This window comes from Rattus norvegicus, chromosome 1, assembly GCF_036323735.1.
Source record: "Rattus norvegicus strain BN/NHsdMcwi chromosome 1, GRCr8, whole genome shotgun sequence".
NCBI lineage: Eukaryota > Metazoa > Chordata > Mammalia > Rodentia > Muridae > Rattus > Rattus norvegicus.
Window position 1 is genome coordinate 155,320,799 of NC_086019.1, and position 24,166 is coordinate 155,344,964.

Below are 24,166 nucleotides of genomic sequence, written 5' to 3' on the forward strand. Positions count from 1 at the left end.
ATCAATCAAGCCCGCAATAGGAAGTTGTAGTGTCATTTTTCAGCATCCACGCACAGTGCAAAACTCAGTTGCATCTTTTTGCTTCTCTTTACATTTTTTGTTAATATATAAAGGAATGGCTTTCACTATGATATTTTCTTCCATACAAATCATGATGCTTAAAGATATTTGAGTGCTAGTGATTTACATTTAACCTGAAAGTTGTTATTTGTATTGTTTAGGTCAGGACTGTTCAGGCTCTCAGGCAAAGCACGGTAGTGCTGGAATGAGATACAGCAGGAGTGGTTGATTACAGTGCTCACACTTTGCATTTGTCCAAAGGACTTGCACTTAACAGGTTGCAGACAGTGTTGTTTTGTGCTTATTTGTGTATATTTTGGAGGTAGAAGAATACGTGTGTGTGTGTGTGTATGTGTGTGTGTGTGTGTGTGTGTGTGTGTGTGTGTGTGTGTGTATTCATACCTGTAGAGATCAGAGAAGAATGGTTGAGAGTCAATTTCTTTTCTGCCACCTTGTGAATCCAAAAGGATTAAATTCAGGTTATCAACAGGAACAGGCATCATTCCCCCTCTGAGCCATTGCACTAGACCATGTGTTCCCACTACTACTGACCTAGCAAAGATGGCTGAGGGTAGTGGGCCTAAGAGTCTACTACATCACAGTTGCCATTAGGTATTACTTTATTGCCATTTTAAAGTTCCTTCTGTTAAAGGAACCACAAGCTCCTGTTATGGAAATGTGGATCTATGGAGCTGCTTAGAACTCCGAGGATGGAGCAGTGGCGTGTTTTGATGGTTAGACTAATTGTCAACTTGACAGAATGTAGTCACCCCGGAGATGTGCCTGAGTGTGGTGTGGCACCCTTCCCTGGCCAGAGGATCCTTAGAAAGTGATTGAGCATGCATCGTGCACTCATTGCTCTCTGCTTCCTGAGGCCAGTGTGACCAGGTGTCTGGAGTCTTACCACACTGACTTCCCCCAAAGAAATGGACTATAACCTAAACACAAATGCCAGACCAAATATTCTGTCCTGACTAGTTTTTTGTCTGAGCATTTTCACTCCTCCACAGGAAAGACAAAGGTAGATGGTATCAGGAAAAAAAAAAGCTCAATGTAGTAATCATTTAAAAACTATTCTCACAGTTTAGTAAAGAATAAAATGTCATTTTCAACACTTAGCAGGTTGCCAAATGTTGCTACTGAGGAAACAAGAAAGATCATACACATAGATATTCAGAAAGAACAATATAGAAGGTGTCCTCTGGGAACACAATGACGCTAGTGTATAAAGTGGTGAACAGGAAATGAAGGAATTAGTTGGGATAGAGGAAAAGGAAGTGGAATCACCTAAAACAAACCACACAGGGGTGCTGCTTACTGTCCTGCCACACACACGTGGCTTTCTCAATCTGCTTTCTTATACAACCCAAGACCACCAGCCCTAGGATGGCCCAACCCACAATGGACTGGACCCTCCCATATTGACCACTAATTAAGAAAATGCCTTACACCTGGGTTCAGAGAGTGCCCTGAACACATTTGAATATTAAGCCACACCTATACTGTTCTTCACCCTAGAACATGGACAGAACTCGGGTCTTAGAGAAAAGGTATTGGGTGCCTTATGTTCGTTTGTTTTCAGGGTCTGACAGAGTATTGAATCCATAGCAATTACTCAGATAGATGTGGGACTAATACGATGATTCAGCCATTAGCCTTTTTACAGTAAAATTAAGTAACCTCCTTCGCCTGACCTTTCCTTCTCAGCTCAGTCATCCAAATGCATTTGATTTTTTCTTCCAGTTTAGTTTAGCTCAGCAAACATTTACTGAACATTTGCTGTCCCAAGAAATTGGATTGAAATCAAGCAATGTCATTGGAATACCGTGTGGACCTATCTTCTAATTGCTGAGACTTTATAGACAGAGGATATATTTGTCTTCGTTACAGTTTCTATTGCAGCAACGAAATACCACGACCAGAAAACAAGTTGGAGAGGGAAAGGTGTGTTGAGTTTACAGTTCCATGTGACTCTTGTTTTAGTTACGGTTTCCATCGCTATGAAGACGTACTCTTATACCGCAAGACAACTCTTATAAAGGACAGCATGTAATTGGAGCTAGCTTGCTGGTTCTGAGCTTTAGTCTGTTATCACCATGGTGGGAACCATAGCAGCATCCAGGCAGGCACAGAACGGGAGTGGCTGAGAGTTCTAGATCTTGTTCCAAAAGCAAACAGGAGATGGATGACTGGCTGTCTCATGGCTAGGAGGTCTCAAAGCCCACCCCCGCAGTGAAACCCGTCCTCCAACAAGTCCACACCTGCTCTAACAAAGCAACACCTAATAGTGACACTCCCTCAGCCAAACATGTTCAAACCACCACAGCTGTTCATCACCAAAGTCAGTCAAGACAGGGAATCATCAAGGCTGGAACCTGAAGGCAGGAGCTGATGCAGAGGCCATAGAGGAGTGCTGCTTACTGGCTTGCTTCACAAGGCTTGCTTGGACTGCTTTTCTATAGAAAAAAGGACCACTAGCCTAAGGATGTCACCATTCACAATGGGCTGGACCTACCTACATTGATCACTAATTTTAAAATGCCTTACAGATGGATCTCCTGGAGGCATTTCCTCAATTAAGGCTCCCTCCTCCCTAATGATTTTAGCTTGGGTCAAGTAGACATAAAGCCAACCACTACAATATTCACTAGCCTTGTATTCAATTTGTGTCATGCACAAAGTTATGCAGAAGCATAGAAGGAAGGGAAGGCAGCTTTGACTCCATGAAGCAGCTAAGGAACACATCACAGATAACAGATGAGGTGGGGTTTGTTATTGGAAGATGAATTGAGTACTGAAGAGAGGAGAAGCATGCTAGGCAGAAAAGCCTTCTGTTCAGTTAAGTCCATGAAAGAGTTTAGTCAGTCCCTCCCATATCCATGTACTACATAATTCTGGCACAGAAAATGCACAACTGAATTGTTATGCTTTGAATGGATGCTGGCAATGGAATGTGGCAGGTAAGAACGTTAAGCGAGTACAGTACAATGTGCAAAAGTGAGTTGTAGAACTGTTTAAAAAAACTATGTAAAGAAAATGAAGGGGAAATGGGGATCTGTACAGAGTAGAGCACTCTATGTGTTGGCAAGGGATACATGAGGCCCCACAGAGAAAGCATAAATGAATCAAGGGAACAGTGAGCAGTTTACAAAAGGCTGAGCCTGTCCCTGGCTTGCACATGTTTTCTTTCATCCTCACAATGTTGAGTTGTGTGGCAGCCATGAGAATGTGCTTCGCACACTGCCAGCCACAGGGAGCATAATTCACAGGAGCCCAGCTGCAACGCTCTGAAAGCTGAAATTTATTCTGAAGTTTGCCCCAAGGCCATGCTTCCCAAGAGCTGCTCTGAACAGCCAATGACAGTGCCGCAGGACTGTGGAGGTAGGGTGCAATCTGAGAGATGGAGGATTCTTCTAATGTATTTCACACTGGCAATCTAAGAGATTAGCAACTACCCTCCCTCCTAGTCTCTTTCACTTAGCAAGAGTGGGAGTTGCGTTGCATGGACAGACCATGGCTCTTCAGGCTTTCAGGCTATTTCTCATTTTTCTTTCACAGCCATTTAATCCTGTCTTGACACATGTTTCTCAGAGGACTTAAAAATAGCACACATTGTGTTTGGAGGGGTGGGGAGAGGGAGTGTGTGTGTGTGTGTGTGTGTGTGTGTGAGAGAGAGAGAGAGAGAGAGAGAGAGAGAGAGAGAGAAAGAGAGAGAGAGGGAGGTTGGAGGAGACAGAGAGACACAGAGACAGAGGGAAAGAGGCAGAAGAGGGAGAGACAAGGAAAGAAGGAGGGAGGAAGAGGAAAGCAGGAGAGAGAGAGAGAGAGAGAGAGAGAGAGAGAGAGAGAGAGACTAACATTTAAAGCTTAATATTTGATCTAAGAAAGAATCATTCCTGGATTTCCTTAAGGAACAAAAATAATCATTCAGCATTAGGCCCATGCTCCAGATTAGAGCCAATATGAAAGGGCTGAGTGGTGGCTTTGTATGAAAGGAATGGCCACACCCTACGTGCCCTACCTTTGACTATCTCCAATGCAAAGACTGTTTGCCACTTAGTTTCATTCTTGTTCTTTTATTCTTTTGGAGCTCATCAGCCACCCTCCTCCTTTTTCTATACCCTTTTAAAATTTTGTAACCTTCATGGACATTCTGGCTTGACAGTCATCCTTTGAGCACCACATCTCAGTGAGATGACAGGGCTAACAAGGTCGTGAGATGATGTCGTGGAAGGAATACAGACTGAAATCAGGAAGAGCAGTGAGAGCCAATGAAGTAAGAAAGCAGGGAGGAGAGAGTGGAAGTTGAAAGAAGCTGGCAGTTTTTAAGGAAGAGCTAAGAGGAACAAGATTCATGTGTTGAATCATGTGTATGGACTGACAAGCAAGCAGAAGTCAAGGATGACCATCATGAGACTCCCACTTCTCTCCTAATTCTCCTAATACTGCTCTAAACAGACATCCTTTTAAATGATTTTCTGGAAACTTCAGCAGATGCATCATTGAAAGTAGATGATTTAATGGGGAGATAAGCGAACGACCAATTGCTACCAGCTTAACATTAAGAAGTGATCAAGAAACTAAGATACCTTGTTGAAACTTATAATAAATATGTGATTGTCTCTAGTGGCATTACAGGTTGTAAGTGTTCCTGTGATATTTTGCAATAACCCTCTTCATTTTACATTTCTAGAGGAAGTTATTACTTAGTGTCTAAAATACAGAAATCTCTCAATGATTCTTGCCAAGTATTAGAGATTTTTTCTCAAGGTATCAGTATTTTTTCTTCTCTGTTAGCACCAGTGATTTTCAAAAATTCAATTAATATTCTAAATGAACTTCAATTACTTCTCCCAAATTTGCTTCCCCATCTTGTGTGTGCATTGGTGAGCTCTATGCTTGCCTCCATGGCACCACTTCCACCTTGCTGACAGCCTTGCAATATGGCTGTTGTTATCTCCATTTTACAAAAAAGAAAACTAAACTCAAGTTTGAGAATGGCAGAATAAGCCATCGACCTCAGGTCAAAATGGCCCAACTCCATGCTTATTGACTAATCAGAATTTTTAAAACAAATTTCATGATATCAATACACATGGTTTAAAGCCTTTTGAAAGACAAAAACAAGAGTACTTATTACTATGTTAAGTATCCCACTGCTAACAAATTAATCTTGAGCTTAGAAGGAGCTGGGTAATGTGATGAAAGCAGTACTTAGACCCTGAAACATCTGCCTTTGCATTTTAAATCCAGTGAGCAGTTGCTATGTATATTTAAATAAGTCAATCAATCTTGTGTTTAAGTTCCTAGTGTACAAAAAGAGGCTAGCACTACTTCCCAGGTTGGGGGTCACAAGACACCTGTGTCACTGTTTAGCACGTAATAAAATGATTTGTTCCCTTAAGAATATTTAATTTGTTATTTAGTACTTTGTAGCTTTCTAAACTCCCCTTCTAAATCAAGAATGCTGACCTATTCCTTTAATTCCAACCACTTGGGAGCCCAAAACAAGAATATGGCATGATTAAGCCTATATGGGGTAACTTGATGACATTTGTCTTAAAATAAAAGGGCCAGCAGTGTGGCTCCGTGATGTACTATGTGCCTAGCCTGTGCAAAGTCCTATTCAATCCCCAGTACCTATCATAAGACGTTGCAGATGAGAGAAGGGAATTTGAACTCAGTCTTGTGCCACAACTGCTCTGACTCATGTCTCCACTGTTGGACTTCAAGAGTGCATTTCTGGGTATGTGTGTGTTAGGGTGTGTGTGTGTGTGTGTGTGTGTGTGTCTGTGTGTGTTAGGGTGTGTGTGTGTGTTAGGGTGTGTGTGTGTGTGTTAGGGTGTGTGTGTGTCTGTGTGTGTGTGTCTGTGTGTTAGGGTGTGTGTGTGTGTTAGGGTGTGTGTGTGTGTGTCTGTGTGTGTGTGTCTGTGTGTGTTAGGGTGTGTGTGTGTGTCTGTGTGTGTGTTAGGGTATGTGTGTGTATGTGTGTGTGTGTTAGGGTGTGTGTGTGTGTGTTAGGGTGTGTGTGTGTGTGTCTGTGTGTGTGTGTTAGTGTGTGTGTGTTGTGTGTGTGTGCGTGTTTGTGTTGTACTTTAGAAAAATAATGCTACAACAAAACATTGCACATAGCTATGGATATTTCTCTGGGATAATTTCCCAGAACAGAATTATTAAGAAAAATAGTTTTATTTTCCTTTTTTATTGGATTTTTTATTTAAATTTTAAATGTTATTCCCTTTCCTGGTTTCCCAGACATAAGCCCCCCTATCTTACCCCCTCCCCTTTTCTATAAGGGGTTTCCCCTGCCCACCCCCCTTCCCAGCCTCCCGACATTCCCCTACACTGGGGGTCCAACCTTTGCAAGACCAAGGGCTTCTCCTTCCATTGGTGCCCAACAAGGACATCCTTTGCTACATATGCAGTTGGAGCCATGGGTCAGCCCATGTAAAAGAGAATTTTATTTCTAAAATAAAAAAAATTTATATATCTATAGAACATTATATAAAAGGATGAGTTTTTGTTGTGGCTTAACTTTCTCTTTTGGCAACTTTTTTTTGAGGATACATTCTTTTAAAAGAGGAGCCTTCCTAGGAACATGGTGCTTGTCATACTGACAGAGCACATGCAGCAGGAAGCACCATTATCTAGACAATGGCTTATGTTTTTGAGGATAGTCAGCGAAAGTGGAAAATTGGAAACCAGGGGAAAAATAGTCACATGCTTTAGTCATGGAATCTACCCAATCAAAAGTATACAAAAACCAGCCTACAACCCCATACAGGTGTTGTCCTCACTAGCATGACTCAATCTCTAGTCTCTACTGATGGTGATCTAAGAGTGTCAGCCAGAGGTCAGCTGGTTCCCATGGAGAGATGCCTCTCAGAAGAGGAAAAAGCTGAGACCTTCCTTCATAGCCAGAAGCTCTGGGGACAAATGTCAGGGGGTGGAAATGACTAAACCATGGAGAGAAGCAAACTGTGCGTTGTCAGCTGGTGGCAACAGTTAGGAGAGACAGGAAGCAAAGGCAGAAAGCACTGCGAATCATTTTTTAACCTATTTCAGACAAACATCTTCTTAAAAAATTGTAGAGACTAATCAGACCCATCTGGAAGACTGAATTTAGTAGGACTACAAAAGCTTTGGAGAATTCTGAGATCAGAAACACAAAGCAAGTTAAAATCTGTTTATATCTGCATCTTTCCATTGTGGAGTTCCTGTCCATTCATTTTTTTCCTTGGTGTGGGATTCAGGTCAGGGAAATGGATAGTAGGGAACTGAAGAACCACCACATGCTCTGTGTTATAGTGATTCCTTTAAACAGTGGTTAAGTGTTCCTTTGTTCTCAAAGCAGCTACTTTCAAGATTTGTTGAATCACAGAATGTTTGAAAGACACAATAGTGATGGTTTTTCCCTTCTAAAATTTCATCAAACATTTTCTTCACTCAGAGTAGTTTTCCTGTATATAGCCAATATTCCTAAAGAACTCTTAAAGTCATCCGTTTTCATTCTTGATAGACTTTTGGGCCCTCATACTTTTTGACTCTAAGTTGCTTTCTGAGCGAAGGCTCTGCCCACCCTTCAAAACTAGCATGTCCCCAGTTTGGATGTCCGAGCTAAGCCACAAGTTGAATACTCCATATTTACCTTTTCTATTCTTATATTTATATAGATTAAAGTGACTTCTATTTCCACAATGCATTCCTCAAGGAATTAGACTTCTATTGTGTTCTGTGTGAGTCTTGCCTTTAATATCACTTCAAGTACAGTCTCTGTAGGTGTTTCAACTCATCAGTCACTCATAAAATACTGATTGATAACACTGTGTTCCAGATAAGTCTCAAAATAATAAAGAAAACCAATAAACAGACATCTGTAAATGACAATATGTGAACCAAGTTAACATACACATCTCTGAAAATACAAGAGAGAAATGCAGATGACTAGCTATGGAGAATGCATTCCATCCTTACAAACTACCATAGTCTGGCTTCGGGTATCAGTGTCAGTCAGATCACCTGAAACTCCAGACCCAGATCTATCAAAAACTGGACTCATGTGCATGAACCCAGGCAAAAATGCAGATATGCATAGAATCAATTAAAAAATATTCATTGGGGTTGGGGATTTAGCTCAGTGGTAGAGCGCTTGCCTAGGAAGCGCAAGGCCCTGGGTTCGGTCCCCAGCTCCGAAAAAAAAGAACCAAAAAAAAAATATTCATAAATCAAATCACCAGAGACTAGAAACATTGCTTGGTGGTTAGGACATTTATGGCCCTTGAAGATCTGGGTTTGGTTCCTAGCATCCATACAGTGGCTCATAGCAACCTGCAACTGCAGTCTCGGGGAAGCTGATGCCCCTTCTGGCCTCCTCAGACAATGACCACATATGCATGGCAAATGCATACAGTCAGGCACTTACATACACATAAGATAAATCTTTAATAAAAACACAAAAAGAAGTAGCCTACTTTGAGAGTAGGGGTGATCATTTAACATTACCTGGAGCAAACTTAATTCAACAGAATCATGAAAGTACCTATGATCAGTTGAGTGAATGGATATGAATTTTTAATTCAATTGTTTCTAAAATTCCAGTATCATGTCTCACAGATGTATGGGAAAGAAAAAACTATAATAACATGAAACACTCTAAATACCCAACGTAGTCATAAAAGAAAGATAAAAGCTAGAAGATCATACTGCTGGGTTTCAATTTATCCTACAAAGGGAAAAAGCATTAAAACAACATAATATTAGATAAAAATATACATATCAGCCAACGGGAAAAACTAGAGATCTCAGAAAGGATTTAACACATTTACAGTCAATCTTTGAAACAAATTCCAAGAGTAAATAATGAGAAATAATCTTTTTAATAAATGTTAGGAGAAAAACTGGTTATATAACAAAAGTGTATAGATCCTTATGTTACACCAGTAATAAAAACAGCTCAAAATTGATTAAGACTTTAAACATAGGATCAGAAAGTATAAACCTATGGAGGAAATGTGGTCTAAACTGTATTGATTTTGACAGTGTTTTCTTGTCTTTAAATTTAGCTCCCAAAATATAGAAAGCAAAAGCATTGTGTTATCTATCAAGGGAAGCAATTAATAATAAAGGCACAGATATGAATTTGAAGAAAATACTTATAAGCCGTGTAGGTGACATGGGATTAATCCAAAATATATAAAGAGATAGAAATGAAACCACAAAACAGTTTCATTGCACAAGCTCTTGAATGGCTGTTAGGAAGACAAAAGAAATGCTAAAAGAAGGTGGTGTAGAGGGACCCTTATTTAGTATTGTTGGGAAAGTAAACTAGTATAATCAGCACTGAAATAGTAGTAAGGTCCTCAAAAGACTGAAAGCAGAGCCAGCAGAAACTCTAGTATTTCCACTTTTTGTTATTCCCCTGACATCTTGTCATCAGTGTGTGGAGATCTCAATGTCCTCATACTGTGCTGTGGAAAATAACAAGCCAGAACTATGACACATTCCTGAAATGCCAGAGCTGGAGAGCCTGAGGCAAGAGGATCTTTAGTTCTGGGCCAGATTGGCCAACACAGTAGGACTCTGCTAAAATAAACAGCCACCTTTGGAGATCAGTAAATGTGCATCCTGGAGTGGATGGATAAAGAGAATTTGGTATGCAGCTCTATTCAACCTATAAAGAGAAAGTGGTCCTATCCTTTGTAATAACAGAATCAGAAAGCATTATGTCACGTAACATATACAAAAGATAAAAAGATTAATACTATATATTCTCATATGTAAATCTAAACCTATTGATTCATGTAAATAGAATTGTCTTTACCAGACACCAAAGATCAAAGGAATGGATGATAATTAAAGGTTATGATGGGTCAAACAAGAGAAAAAAATTGATTTTTAGGTCAATTATGCACCATGATATTTATAGCTGATAATTGAATTCTGCATAATCCAATGTTCCTGAAACTAAATTTCTAATGTTACCATAATAAGAAAATGTTAAATATCTGAAGGGATAGGTATGCAAATAGATCACATACATTTAAAAATCATATTACAACTATGTGTCCTATAGCTACAATTGTCAATATGTACTTGAAAAATATTAGCTGACACCAATGCCATCTGAACAATATTATAGAAAATGAACAATTAGATCATGACAAGACACCAGACAAACTACTGTCACCTTTCTTTTTATCCCTTGAATGACACAAATCATCTCCTTTTCACATCTTTCAGTGTCTCCAATAGTCCTGATGTAGACACTTGGTACAATAAATGCTGTATCGAAAGGGATCCACATGCACTCTGCTGTCCTGACTGTCACAACTAAGATAGAGCCATGTATACTGTCACATGGGCCATTTTCCCTTGCCACTGTTTTTCCTTCCACAGCTTTAGCACACTAAGTTATAGAGTTTGGTTTTCTTTTTGGCCACTCTACTCTAACCCTCTCCTCTTTATATGCCTCTGAAATCCCCATAGTCACTGCAAGACTCAACCTAGTGAAAGGCATGGAACAGGTGTATCATAACTAGCAAATAAAATGATGATTATGTGTACGATAATAAGTGTCTCTGATTAATAAAACTTGGATTTTTCAAAGGGCCTCATTATTAGAAAAGATATCAAAGGTATAAACAGGGGCTTTAAAGACTTCTTTCTTATTTATTTATTTATTTATTTATTTATTTATTTATTTGTGTGGGGGAAGGTATATTTATACATGTATATGAGAAACAGCAGAAATCAAAAGAGGGCATTAGATCCCCTGGAGTTGGAATTACAGTTGTGTGTGTGTGTGTGTGTGTGTGTGTGTGTGTGTGTCCATTGTTCCTGTCTCTGCAAATGTACACATGGTATTGTCTGTCATATATCTATATATCTACAGGAGTCCACATAAAATAAAGGATTTTACATGCTTTTGACAAATTTTAAATTTTAAGCTTTCAATATAATTATCCAACTGAGGAAGGAACCCTCAAAAATTCACTTTTCTTACATTTATAAATAATAATTTTTTTTGAAAAGTGCTAGGCCGCGGCTGGAGAGATGGCTAGGTACTCACGTTTGATAGTGCTTATCTAGAAACAAGACTTCACTTTGTTTTCCCAACACACATGGATATAGACATACCCACCTACAGCTTCAACAATGGTTATGGGATGAGGACAAGATGGTAAGGGCTTCTTAGCCAGTCAGTCAACCTTGGTCAAAAATGATAAACTTCAAGTTTAGGGAGACCGTGTCATGGGAAATGTAGAAAGCCATAGAGGAAGGCATCTAACATTCTCTTCTTGTCTCTTCATGAGCACACACAGACATATGTACAGCCACTCCTTGTGCACATAAGCACACTCACCAAAAATATTGCTGAACATTACCTTGACATTTATTGTAGCATAACTATAAACATATCTGACATTGTCTTGACATTGAGGTTTTATGACTAATTGTGTGTCCTAATTTAATTTCTCTGGTTTAAGTGTTAATTTTTATTTACTCTTTATCTGTCTTTTTTTACCCCAGAGTGGAACTTAATCAAGCAATCATAAATGGAGTAAGCTATACTTGATGCATAAGCATGAACAAAATATCTAGCAGCAGACCAGTTAAATAAGTGACGACATAGGATCTTAAGGAGATAACACTTTGTCACTTAAAATTGCTAATTTTTAAAGTACCTAGATGTGGGGAAAGGACTGAAGTAAAACGTGAACTGGAAAAACATCAGAACACAATTGTGGAAACAGAATGTAACCATGGTGATATGGATTAAAGAGAATATGTAAATAAGAACTGTTTGGAGATGATAAGTGAATTTTGAGGGATCTTTCAGTATGCCTTATTTTTGGAATGCACATGCATATTGGATGTCAATTACTGTAATTAAAGGAATATGAAAAGTTTATCAGAAAGTGTACTGCTCAAATGTTCATGCTGAAGAACTAACATATGGCTTGTCTGTTGCCACTGAAAGTAAATTCTATGCAGCACTGGGAGTCTGTCATGTGTCCTGGCTCTAGAAGGGGGCCCTGCCTTCCAATGTCCAAGTGACTTACATTGGAGCCCATTTGTCTGATGAATAATCCATAAAGCAACAGAAGTTGAGGCAACAGGGCAATGCCCTACTAATTTAACTATTCTATCACATCTTGGTTTTGGTATAACTACTTTCCATTGCTCATGTGAAGATATATTTTCATAGCTGACATTCTAAAAATCCTTTGAAAGTCCCATGTGCTTTATTTTCAAGATTTCCTTTCTTATTAATTGATAATGGTTATTTGAACTGCTGCATAAAGGAATCATTTTTTAAGTAAAAATTATACCACTCCCTGAGTTATTGCAAAGCAAAAACAGGAGAGTTCTTCTGACCTTGCTGTGTCTGCTGACAGCAAGCTTTATGGCTTTGTACGTAAGACTGCTATCACCAAATTTCCATTTGAGTAGTAACATGATAACACAGAGAGCCAGGGGACTAGGTTTTAGATGACAGCACATCATTTAATATCCACTTATTGTTTCTACAGGGAAATTCAGGTCTGGGATTCAGTATTGCTGGAGGGACAGATAATCCTCACATTGGAGATGACCCTGGCATATTTATTACGAAGATTATTCCAGGAGGTGCTGCAGCAGAGGATGGCAGACTCAGGTAAAAATCAAAAGCATTAAAATGACTCGAGCAGTTGATCCACTGCATCAGGTAGTCATATTTGTACCTTTGGAGAATGATAATTTTATAAAACTTCTGAACTTGGAAGGTTATCAAGGCTTTCTGTAGTGACGCTACAAATCTCATTGTACTCGCCGAATTTCAAGTCGTATCTAATTTGTGCATGTTGATAGATAACAAATGTGACATTGGGCAAGACACTGTGAGAAGGGGTTATAAATATATCTTTGATTCTCATGGAGTCACATGTCTACTTGGAAAGAACAATAATATGAAATAAGTCAATAATAGCGCATCTAGAATCAAAACTGTAAATTAGGAACTGAGGTACTGTTACAGGAACGAATACAGAAGTGTTCACAGGCTTTTCAATAGATGTTTAGAGAGAATCAGAGAAACTAATTGGAAGATCCTAGATCTTAAAACATAATTGAATAATGCATTAAGTTACTGCCTAAATCTGAACTGAGACATAGAAAAAGAGCAAATTCTCTGGGAGACTAGAATGAATGTTGCTTTGTTTGGAAAAACACTGTGCACAGAGTTAAATGGGTGGAGTAGATCCAAGACAGCACCTAGGGACACAGTAGTAGCAGTTGGAGCCTAGACCTGCTCTTTTAGACCCTAGAAATGAGTTGTAGAAATAAAAAACCCCACATGGAACAAATAATAAGTAATATATAATACAACCAGGAATTAAGAACAACCTTTAAAAGGAACAAAACTTAAGGGCTCAGAAACTTATGGAAGCTATCCAATATACATAAAATATATATAACAAATATATAATATTTAATATATAACATGTAGAGATGGTAGATAGATAGATAGATAGATAGATAGATAGATAGATAGATAGACAGACAGACAGACAGACAAATAACCATACCTGGTTATAGATCCATATAGGTCAAGAAGATGCAACTGCATCAATAGACCCTTTTTTCTTTTAAACAAAATCTCACATTATAAGGCAAGGATGCCCTCACACTTGTGGTACTATTGTTTCAATGTGTCAAATACTGGGGTTATAATTGCATGCTACTCTACCTTTATATCTTTACATTACTATCATGCGAATATAAACAACTCAATAAATGCTTGCTAATGCATATCTGTGATATTAATAAATAGAGAAAAAGAGGTAAACTTGACATTGGGGATAGGGAGTATGTTAACAGAGGTAACTTCTGGGGACTGTTGAAGATTATAAGGAAGATTCTTCAAGAAGAATTCCTGGAGCCAACAGTAATAACTGCAATCCTGTAGCTAAGAATCGATGAGATTTAAAGAGATAAATCATTACTAAAAAAAAATATCAGCACTGAGATGCATTCTGGCAAGGTCCTGGCTGAAGGAAGGCCAGACTGATAAGATACTAAGCGCAGAATGTAAGGTAATTGACCAGATATCAAAGGTCAGGGAACTCTGCCAAATCAATTCAGTACATTTCTTGTTGAGACTGGACTGAGCGGGTCAAAGCCAAAGCTGATGGTCAAGGCCTCCAGGAAGTGAACTAATAGGAACCTTTCTCTGGTTTGCAAAAGAAGTCTGTCTACCAGAGAGTTAAAGCATGTCCTGTAGATCAAGACAGCATTGGCCAGCATGGCAACGTGTTGGGAAATGTGACTCAAAGAGCAGAAATACAAACGCCATACCCTTGCTCAGTCTGTTTTCCTTTCACATGAATAATCTAGTCTTCTATTTCTCATTTGAAATAGGCAAAGACACCCATTCTCTGTCACAGTGTTCTGATACAGTGATTACATCAGACAGATGCAACTTTGCAGCTTGTTGAGAAGAGCTGTATTTTTCTCAAGTTCACTTGCATATGATTTCAGCCAAAAAGACTTCTGAACATCCTTCCAGGGAATTCATGCTTTGTGGCAATCAAATTTCCACCTTTAATGAGTGATTTTCAGAAAAGAAATATGTATGTTGAACAGTGAGAGATTCAAAACACATGTGTAAGTGTAATTCTGTAAGTCAAGGACAGATTGTGTTTCCTAGTGTTGAATCATAGGCAAGCTGTAGTGATGTGTTTAGACATAAGCTAAGTGTACTAACTTATATTATAGGATTATGATGCCTATAATCCTAGCATTTGAAATGCTGAGGCAGGAGGATTATCATGAATTTGAGACCAACCTCAGATAAAAAAATGATTTTTGGTCCAACCGAGAATACAAAACAAGACTCTGTGTCAAAGAGGAGTGAAACAAGCAAAATAGAAATCCGACTGGTTATAGGAATAATAACTTAGAAATTGTGGGGCCTTAATCATCATCCTCAACTATTTGCTATCTGAAACAGAAGGATCTTTCACCTTCCTAGTAAATTTGTGCACTGGGTTTGAGGGACAATAGTGCTTGCCCTGAGGTTAGGAATTTAAAAAAAAAAGCATTTCTGAGAGTACCACTTGTTGTTGCCTACAAACCATGAGTGGAAATCTCATGTCTATAAAATGGACTGCCCCTGGGTTCCAACCTCATAGGTAGCAATGAATAGCCTAGTAAGAGCAGTGGAAGAAAGGGGAAGCCCTTGGTCCTGCCAAGACTGAACCCCCAGTGAACGTGAATGTTGTGGGGAAGGCGGTAATGGGGGGTAGGATGGGGAGGGGAACATCAATAGAGAAGTGGAGGGGGAGGGGTTAGGGGGATGTTGGCCTGGAAACCGGGAAGGGGAATAACAAACGAAATGTAAATAAGAAATACTCAAGTTAATAAAGATGGGGAAAAATGGGAAGTTTCTTTTCTTGGGAACTTAATTCCATGGTTGTACACAATCCTGAAAAGGAACACTCGTAGAACCTTCATTAGGCATGTTGTGTTCTTGTTTTTATGCTGGTCCACAATTTCCTTCATTCTGATCGCTGTTCATTAGCCCTCATTCTGGCTTCCCAGGCAATGTGTATGACTTCCCAAGGCTAGGCACTGAAAAACCTGAAAAATTCTGTTCTATGCTTCTCCCCGAAACAACAAGATAGATTGAGTTCCTAATCTAGATTACATCCTTTATCTGCATGAAGAAATGTCTTGAGTTTCCTCTTTATTTTAGTGGAACTTTCAAATACTATTGAGATTACTCCCTCCCATGTTCTTGACTGATGTACAGACATTTAGAGTTTCAAATATAATGATCAGATGAAAATCTGGCTTGTGATTTAAATACAGATTATTAAAATTGTGGTGGCAATAATGTCCAAAACTAACATTTTTATGGAGAGGAAACTGAGGCCAGGAAGAATGACACCCTAAAAGATAAAGCATTTGACATAAAACATCAAAGTGTCTTGACTCAAATAATGAGATGTCTGAAGTATCATCAAGAGAGAATAATACACAATATTAATATTAATCCCAATATTAATCCCAATATTAATATTCATCCCATACATGCATTTTCTCAGCATGACAGGAGTAAAACTGAAGTGACAAGATCCAAGGGATACTTTTGTCTGGCCACTCATCCCAGTGACCTAGAATGAAGTGCCCTTTCCAGACTCTATGAAGCCATGGGTTCTAATGCCTATTACTAACAGACTTGACCTTAGAGGAGTGAAACTTCCCTCTCTGGTGTCAGATGGTGAGAGTACTGGCCAAGTCACTAAGGTGTTCTGAAGATTCCTGAGATTACTGAAATCCAAAGCTATGCCAAGAATATAATAGGCACACAAGAAATTCTACCAATACTTCCCTTTTCTTCTTATCTGCCTGCCTACATGGTCTCCACTCTCCTTGCACTCTTCTCCTTACCAAGCTGCTTGTTCCTATCTATCTTTTAAAGGTCCCCCTCTTCTTTGTTACACTATGACATGATATTAAAGGTAACTTTAAAAATAGAAATGGTATCATTTTAAGAAAATAAATGTCTAGTGAGTATCTAGGCAGTGTTTGACTAGGGATATATAAATGTATATGTGTGTATGCTTACGTGTGTGTGTGTGTATGTGTGTATGTGTGTGTCTCGTTGTCTAGAGAGATCTTAAAAACATGAGAAACTTTCTTGTGCATGCTAAAAGGTAAAGTGAGAAATGGACTTCTCCCCAGATAAACTAGACTAAAAGCTGAGGTCCAGTCTCATTGGTTCTCCGAGAAAATAGTACAATATTTAGAATAAGAAGACCTGGGTTTCATGTTCTACTTCCTAGCTATCTGGCCTTGGGTCCTTTTGAAGCCTTTTATTTTCTAATTGTCTCACTTGTACATTTGACATATGGTTATGTAGTTCAAGAAGCTTATACAGAGTTTACCTGGAAAAGTAGATATATAAAATGTGATACCTAATTGGGCTTGTTGAAAGAAGATTACTTTCTTGCTTTTGTGGTTCCCCCTCGTTGTGTTGGAGTTTTCCATGTATTATCCTTTGAAAGACTGGGTTTGTGTGAAGATATTGTGTAAATTTGGTTTTGTCACGGAATATTTTGGTTTTTCCATCTATGCTAATCGAGAGTTTTGCTGGGTATAGAAGCCTAGGCGGACACTTGTGGTTTCTTAGGGTCTGTATGACATCTGCCCAGGATCTTCGGACTTTCATAATCTCTCCTGAGAAGTCTAGTATAATTTTGATAGACCTGCCTTTATAATAGAAACCGAGGGACCACTATCCAACTGGTTCTATGAAACCACAATTATGCTTATATTTAAACCACAGAAAGACCCAACAAAGAAAAAGAACTTCAGAACAATTGCCCTTATGAATATCAATGCAAAAATAATCAATAAAATTCCTGCAAAACAAACCCAAGAATACATCAAAACAATCATCTAGGGATGCAGGGTTGGTTCAATGTATGGAAATTCATCAATGTAATCTACTATATAAACAAACACAAAGGGGAAAAAAACATGATCGTCTCATTATATGCTGAGAAAGCATTTGACAAAATTCAACAACCCTACATGATAAAAGTCCTGGAAAGATCAGGAATTCAAGGCCCATTTCTAAACATAGCAAACCAGTAGCCAACATCACACTAAATGGAGAGAAACTTGAAGTAATCCTACTAAAATCAAGTATAAGACAACACTGCCCACTCTCTCCCTACCTATTCAATATAGTACTCAAAGTCCTAGCTAGAGCAATTAAACAACAAAAAAGAGATGAAGGGGATACAAATTGGAAAAGAGGAAGTCAAAATATCACTATTTGCAGATGATATGATAGTTTACTTAAGTGACCCCAAAAATTCCACCAAAAAACTCCTAAACCTGATGAACTTTAGCAAACTGGCTGAATATAAAAATTAACTCAAACAAATCAGTAGCCCTCCTCTACTCAAAGTATAAACAGGCTGAGAAAGATATTAGGGAAACAAAACACCCCTTACAATTGACACAAATAATATAAAATACCTTGGCGTGACTCTAACCAAGCAAGTTAAAGAACTGTATGACAAGAACTTCAAGTCTCTGAAGAAAGAAATCGAAGAAGATCTCAGATGGAAAGACCTACCATACTCATGGATTGGTAGGATTAATATAGTAAAAATGCCTATCCTGCTGAAAGCCATCTACAGATTCAATGCAATCCCCACCAAAATTTCAACTCAATTCTTCATAGAGTTAGAAAGAGCAATTTGCAAATTCATTTGGAATAACAGAAACCCAGGAGAGAAAAAACTATCCTCAACAGTAGAAGAACTTCTGGGGACATCACCATTCCTGACCTCAAACTGACAGAGCAATAGTGATAAATAGTTTATGGTATTGGTACAAAGACAGGCAGGTAGATCAGTGGAATAGAACTGAAGACCCAGAAATGAACCCATATACCTATGGTCACTGGATCTTAGACAAAGGAACTAAAATCATCCAGCGGAAAAAAGATAGCATTTTCAACAAATAGTGCTGGTTCAACTGGAGGACACTATGTAGAAGAATGCAAATCAATCCATTCTTATTGCCCTGTAAAAAGCTCAAATCCAAGTAGAATAAAGACCTCCACATAAAACCAGATACACTCAAACTAATAGAAGAAAAAGTTGGGAAGAGCTTCGAACACATGGGCATTGAGGAAATATTTCTGAACAGAACCCCAATGGGTTATGCTCTTAAGATCAAGAATAAACAAATGGGACTCCATAAAATTGTAAAGCTTCTGTAAGGCAAAGGACAATGTCATTAGGACAAAACAGCAACCAACAGATTGGGAAAAGATCTTAACCAACCCTACCTCAGATAGGGGGCTAATATCCAATACATACAAATAACTCAATAAGTTAGACTCCAGAGAATCAAATACTCCTATTAAAAAATGGAGTACTGAGCTAAACAAAGAATTCTCAGCTGAGGAATATTGAATGGCTGAGAAACACCTAAAGAAATGTTCAACATCCTCAGTCATCAGGGAAATGCAAATCAAAACAACCCTGAGATTCCACCTCACACCACTCAGAATAGCTAAAATAAAAAACTCAGGTGACAACAGATGCTGGCAAGAATATGGAGAAAGAGGAACACTCCTCCACTGTTGGTGGGATTGCAAACTGGTACAATCACTCTGGGAATCAGTCTGGAGGTTCCTCAGCAAATTGAACATAGCACTACCTGAGGACCCAGCTATTCTTCTGGGCATATACCCAAAAGATGCTCCCAACATATAACAATGACACATGCCCCACTATGTTCATAGTGGCCTTATTTATAATAGCCAGAAGCTAGAAGGAACCCAGATGTCCCCCAACAGAAGAATAGATACAGAAAATGTGGTACATTTACACAATTGAGTCCTACTCAGCTATTCATACAATGACTTCATGAAATTCTTAGGCAAATGGATGGAACTACGAAATATCATCCTGAGTGAGGTAACCCAATCACAGAAGAACACATATGGTATTCACTCGCTGAGAAGTGGATTTTAGCCCCAAAGCTCTCAATACCCAAGATACAATTCACAGACCACATGAAACTCAATAAGAAGAAAGACCAAAGTATTGATGTTCCAGTACTTCTTATAAGGGGGAACAAAAATAATCTTAGGAGGAAATACAGAGACAAAGTATTGAGTAGAGACTGAAGAAAAGATCATCCAGAGACTGCCACACATAGGGATCCATCCCACATATCAGTCACCAAACCCAGTCACTATTGGGGATGCCAAGAGGTACATGCTGACAGAAGCCTGATATAGCTGTGTTCTGAGAGGCTCTGCCAGAGCATAACAAATACAGAGGCAGATGCTTGCATCAACACACTGAGGACTGAGAATGGGGTCCCCAATGAAAGAATTAAAGAAAGGATTGAGGTAGCTGACGAGGGTTGCAATCCCATAGGAAGAACAACATTATCAACCAGCCAAATACTCCAGAGCTTCCAGGGGTTAAACCACCAACCAAAGATTACATATGGAGTGACCCATGGCTCCAGCTGCTTTTTTTTTTTACAGAGGATGGCCTTGTTGGACATCAATGAGAGGAGAGGCCTTTGGTCCTGGGAAGGCTTGATGTCCCAGTGTAGTGGAATGCCAGTGTGGGGAGGCAGGAGTGAGTGAGTTGGGGGAAGCACCCTCATGGAGTCAGTTGAGGGGGGATGGGATAGGGTGTTTCCAGAGGGAAAACCAGAAAGTAGGATATTTGAAATGTAGATAAATAAAATATCCAAAAAAGAAAAAAAGTGATACCCAAATGTAATCCAGTTACCTGAAGACCCATTAACTCTTCAGAATGCTGAACTTGAGCCCCAAGACTTCAGAAGCTAAGAAGAAACTCAGTATTAGGAATGGAAGTCCTGTGATGAACCTCAGTTGGGTCACATTGTGAAGCTCATATTATAACCTCCCAACAGCCAGAGCCTTGTGTAAATATCTTGCTCAGACCAATAATGATAGAAAAACATTTCTCAACATTGTTGCAATTATTCTCCATGATCACCCATACAGAATGGTAAGCAGTGCTAAATTTTTTATTTTTTTGGCAGTTATTTAATTGGTAGTAAGGTTGAACTTTGACGAACTTACTAGTCATTAGTACTTTGCCTTTTAGAAGCAATCATTTCAATACTCCAACATACAACAAAGACACATGCTCCACTTTGTTCAAAGCAGCCTTATTTATAGCCAGAACCTGGAAGGAACCCAGATGCCCATCAACAGAGGAATGGATTCAAAAAATGTGGTACATCTACACAATGGAGTACTTCTCAACTATCAAAAACAATGACTTCATGAAACTCATAGGCAAATGGAATGAACTAGAAAATATCATCCTGAGTGAGGTAACCCAATCACAGAAAAACACACACGATATGCACTCATTGATAAGTGGATATTAACCCAAAAGCTCGAATTACCCAAGATGCAATCCACAGACCACATGAAGCTCAAAAAGATAGATGACCAAAATGTGGATGCTTTCACTCCTTCTTAAAAAGGAGAACAAAAATATTCATAGGAGGGGATATGGAGGCAAAGTTTAGAGCAGAGACTGAAGGAATGGCCATTCAGGGATGTAAGAGGGGGTGGATGGGGGGGGTAACACCCTTATGGGGGAGGGGGAGGTGATAGGGGGCTTATGGACAGGAAACCAGGAAAGGGAATAACATTTGAAATGTAAATAAAGTAATATATCCAATAAAAATATAGAATTTAAAAAAAATAAAAAAAATAAAAAAGCAGTCATTTCAGATTCGATAGCATGCCTTGTTAAAGATTAGCCTGTGATGGAAAGAGCATTAAGCTTTTTTTCTGAGAAAAATAAATACATTTCCATCTCCTAAACAATATGTTTTATTTCTGTCTTTTGTATCTGGACCATAAAATAGCCTGAGTGTAGCCTGAAGTCCCTAGAGTCCCAATTTTGACATGTCTTCCTGGGAAAGAGCTATCATGTGACATCCTTTGCTTGGCCATGCAGCAATGACATTTTACACAATGGTGCATTTATTAAACCTGTCTACAGCGTAAAAGCAGAGTGAAGAAGAGGCTGCTTGCCCGCTGACAAGTGATACAATTTAATCTCCTAGCCCTTGACACAATCATTTCTATTTCTTGACAGAATGAAAATAGGTGTTATTTTCTTTAGATCTATTGCTTCACATATTACCTCTATTTCTGTTTACAGGTAATGGTGCTTATAAAATTCAAGGCTATGTGTTTGTTCAAACAGTAATGTTAATTATGCTAAGATCTCACACTTTGGACATTGACTACAATCCATTCTCTGTGTGAAAATGAAAACATTGTCTTTTTTACTGTCCTTGAACAGTCATACCTTATGTTTTTCATTGACTTATATTCATTAAGTCACAAATGATTTAAGATAAGAACATATTTTTAAAAAGAGGAAAGAAAAGAAAAGAGAAAGAAACAGAGGATGAAAAACGAGAAGACAACAATAATGAATAAAGATTGGCAGTAGTTGGAAAATGAAAATATCCTATAACTAGGAAGCGGAGAAAATGAACTTAGATTCAAACTTTTGTCTTAAAATCACAAGCACCAAGTTGAACAAAGAGAATAGTTTTGTGCCTTGTAGTGTGATCCTCACATAGAATACACTTTGAGTCAATCTAAGGAAAAAATATTCTCAGCAAGAGAAATAATATATCACTTCACTGCTAGAGTTTTCTCCATTTTGAAGCTTCACGAATGTCTATGATTGCAAATAAAAACTCCATGAATCACCCTGTTCATTTCCATTTCTACCATAACCCAACTGATTATGGTATTCCAATGACTATGCTTATGTTAAATTTTCTGCTCAAATGTAGAGACTTATGGTATTTTCAGAGTTAAGTTACTTTTTAAAAAAAACTGTTATTCTGGTGTCAAACCCTGTCACAAACCTGGTTCTGACTTTGAGCAGATGTCCATGAGAAGGAAGGTCACTGTTCAAGGCAAACGACAACAGTGGCCTTATTTTGCATAGCAAATGTTGGGAATTTTAGTTGACTCATAGAAGCCCCTTTTCATCTCTAGCCAAATAAAATAAAATAGAGGAACGGGTGACAGTCCTGTCCTTTCTTTGGTTTCCTCTTACTCATATCATCAGCCATAGTGTGCAGATAACCTACTCGAAGAAGAGAAAGAAACCTCTTTCCGAAAGTAACCTTGAAATGACTGCCAGCAGGAAGTCCTCAACAGTTGAATATTGTATTATAATGAGAAAATTTCTATGTACTCCAGCTGCCCTTCTGTGAGGTCATCAGGCACTCACCTGCCATCGTTCAAAGCTTCATGAAGCCCCTCAAGGATACCTCCCTTTTTGCCTCTTGCTAAATACTTGGATAAAAGATACTTAAATATTTTTGCAGCAAGCAAGCCTTGGTTTGTTGTTTTAGTTGTAGTGGTGGTTGTTGTTGGTGATGGTGGTGGTGGTGGTGGTGGTGGTGGTGGTGGTGGTGGTGGTGGTGGTGGTGGTGGTGGTGGTGTTAGAATACCGCTTTGAGAGTTTTGGATATCTACATGCAAAAGAATGAATCTGGATCCTCATTTCACACCATACACAAACTAACCAAACATGATTCATAAAACTAAATGGTAAACTAAAATTATGAAACTTTAAAGGAACATGAATAAATCATTAAGACCTTAAACTAGGCAATGGTTTCCCCATATAGTAGCCGAAGGATAAGCAAGAAATTAAAAAAAAAAAACAAAAGCAGATAAATTAGATTTCACCTGAAACCTTTTCTTGGTTTCAAAGTACATTGTAAAAGTTAAAAGAAATCTTATACTCAACTAAAGCTTTACTTATAAAAACTACTCTGCCATTTTTTCTGTTATGAAATACAAATATCTTTCTCACATTGTGGTCCATTTAAAGGAGTGATTCACTGCATTTTAACTTCATTTTATCTATTTAACTTTATTGCTTAATTTTTTAATTTAAATACATTTTCATTCTATTCTTCCCCAACTGGAAGTTCCTCCTAATCCTCTCCTCCTCTCTATGCATCCTACTTTAAGATCTTTCTCATAAAAAAAATTATCTCACCTTCACCAAGTTCTTGCGTCCATTTACCTGGGAGATGACACTTTGCTTTGGCTCCATGTCTGTCTGAATAACCTTTTCATAAGCAAATATCAAACCACGTTCCCGTTTCCTAAAAGTGGCAGCAGATATTTGACCTTATGCCCCAGATATTAAAATGTCAACACTATAAGTATTATCCAGGAGCTTCCAAAGCTGAGCACGAATTGCAGGGTTCTTTTAAAAGCCAAGAGAATTGACTTAGAGTGTTTCACAAAATCCAGTTACCCAATTAGACTCAGGGGTGGGGGCTACAAAACAGAATAGTTTATTGCCTCTTCGCTGGCTAATGATGGAATTGCTAAGATATAGGTTCAAATTGTATATCCCTTAAAATTGACTCATGTGCTCTAAAGTTTCTGATTCAACTCTAGCTCCTTCTCTGTACATAGGGAGGAAATTCTGGCATTGTTTTTACATCTGCAACTAGCTTGGAGTAAAAGCTAACAAGAACC

General features: G+C 38.5%; 1 protein-coding gene across 30 annotated transcripts in view; it reads left to right on the forward strand.

Moving 5' to 3' along the window:
- Dlg2 (discs large MAGUK scaffold protein 2) overlaps nucleotides 1-24,166 on the forward strand; it is a 2,051,694-nt gene that overhangs the window by 1,456,254 nt on the left and 571,274 nt on the right. For all 30 annotated transcript variants that reach the window (XM_039089312.2, XM_039089327.2, XM_039089335.2 and 27 more), the window contains one exon: nucleotides 12,594-12,718. In XM_039089312.2, the coding sequence (XP_038945240.1) occupies nucleotides 12,594-12,718 (125 nt within the window). The remainder of the gene's footprint in view (nucleotides 1-12,593; nucleotides 12,719-24,166) is intronic.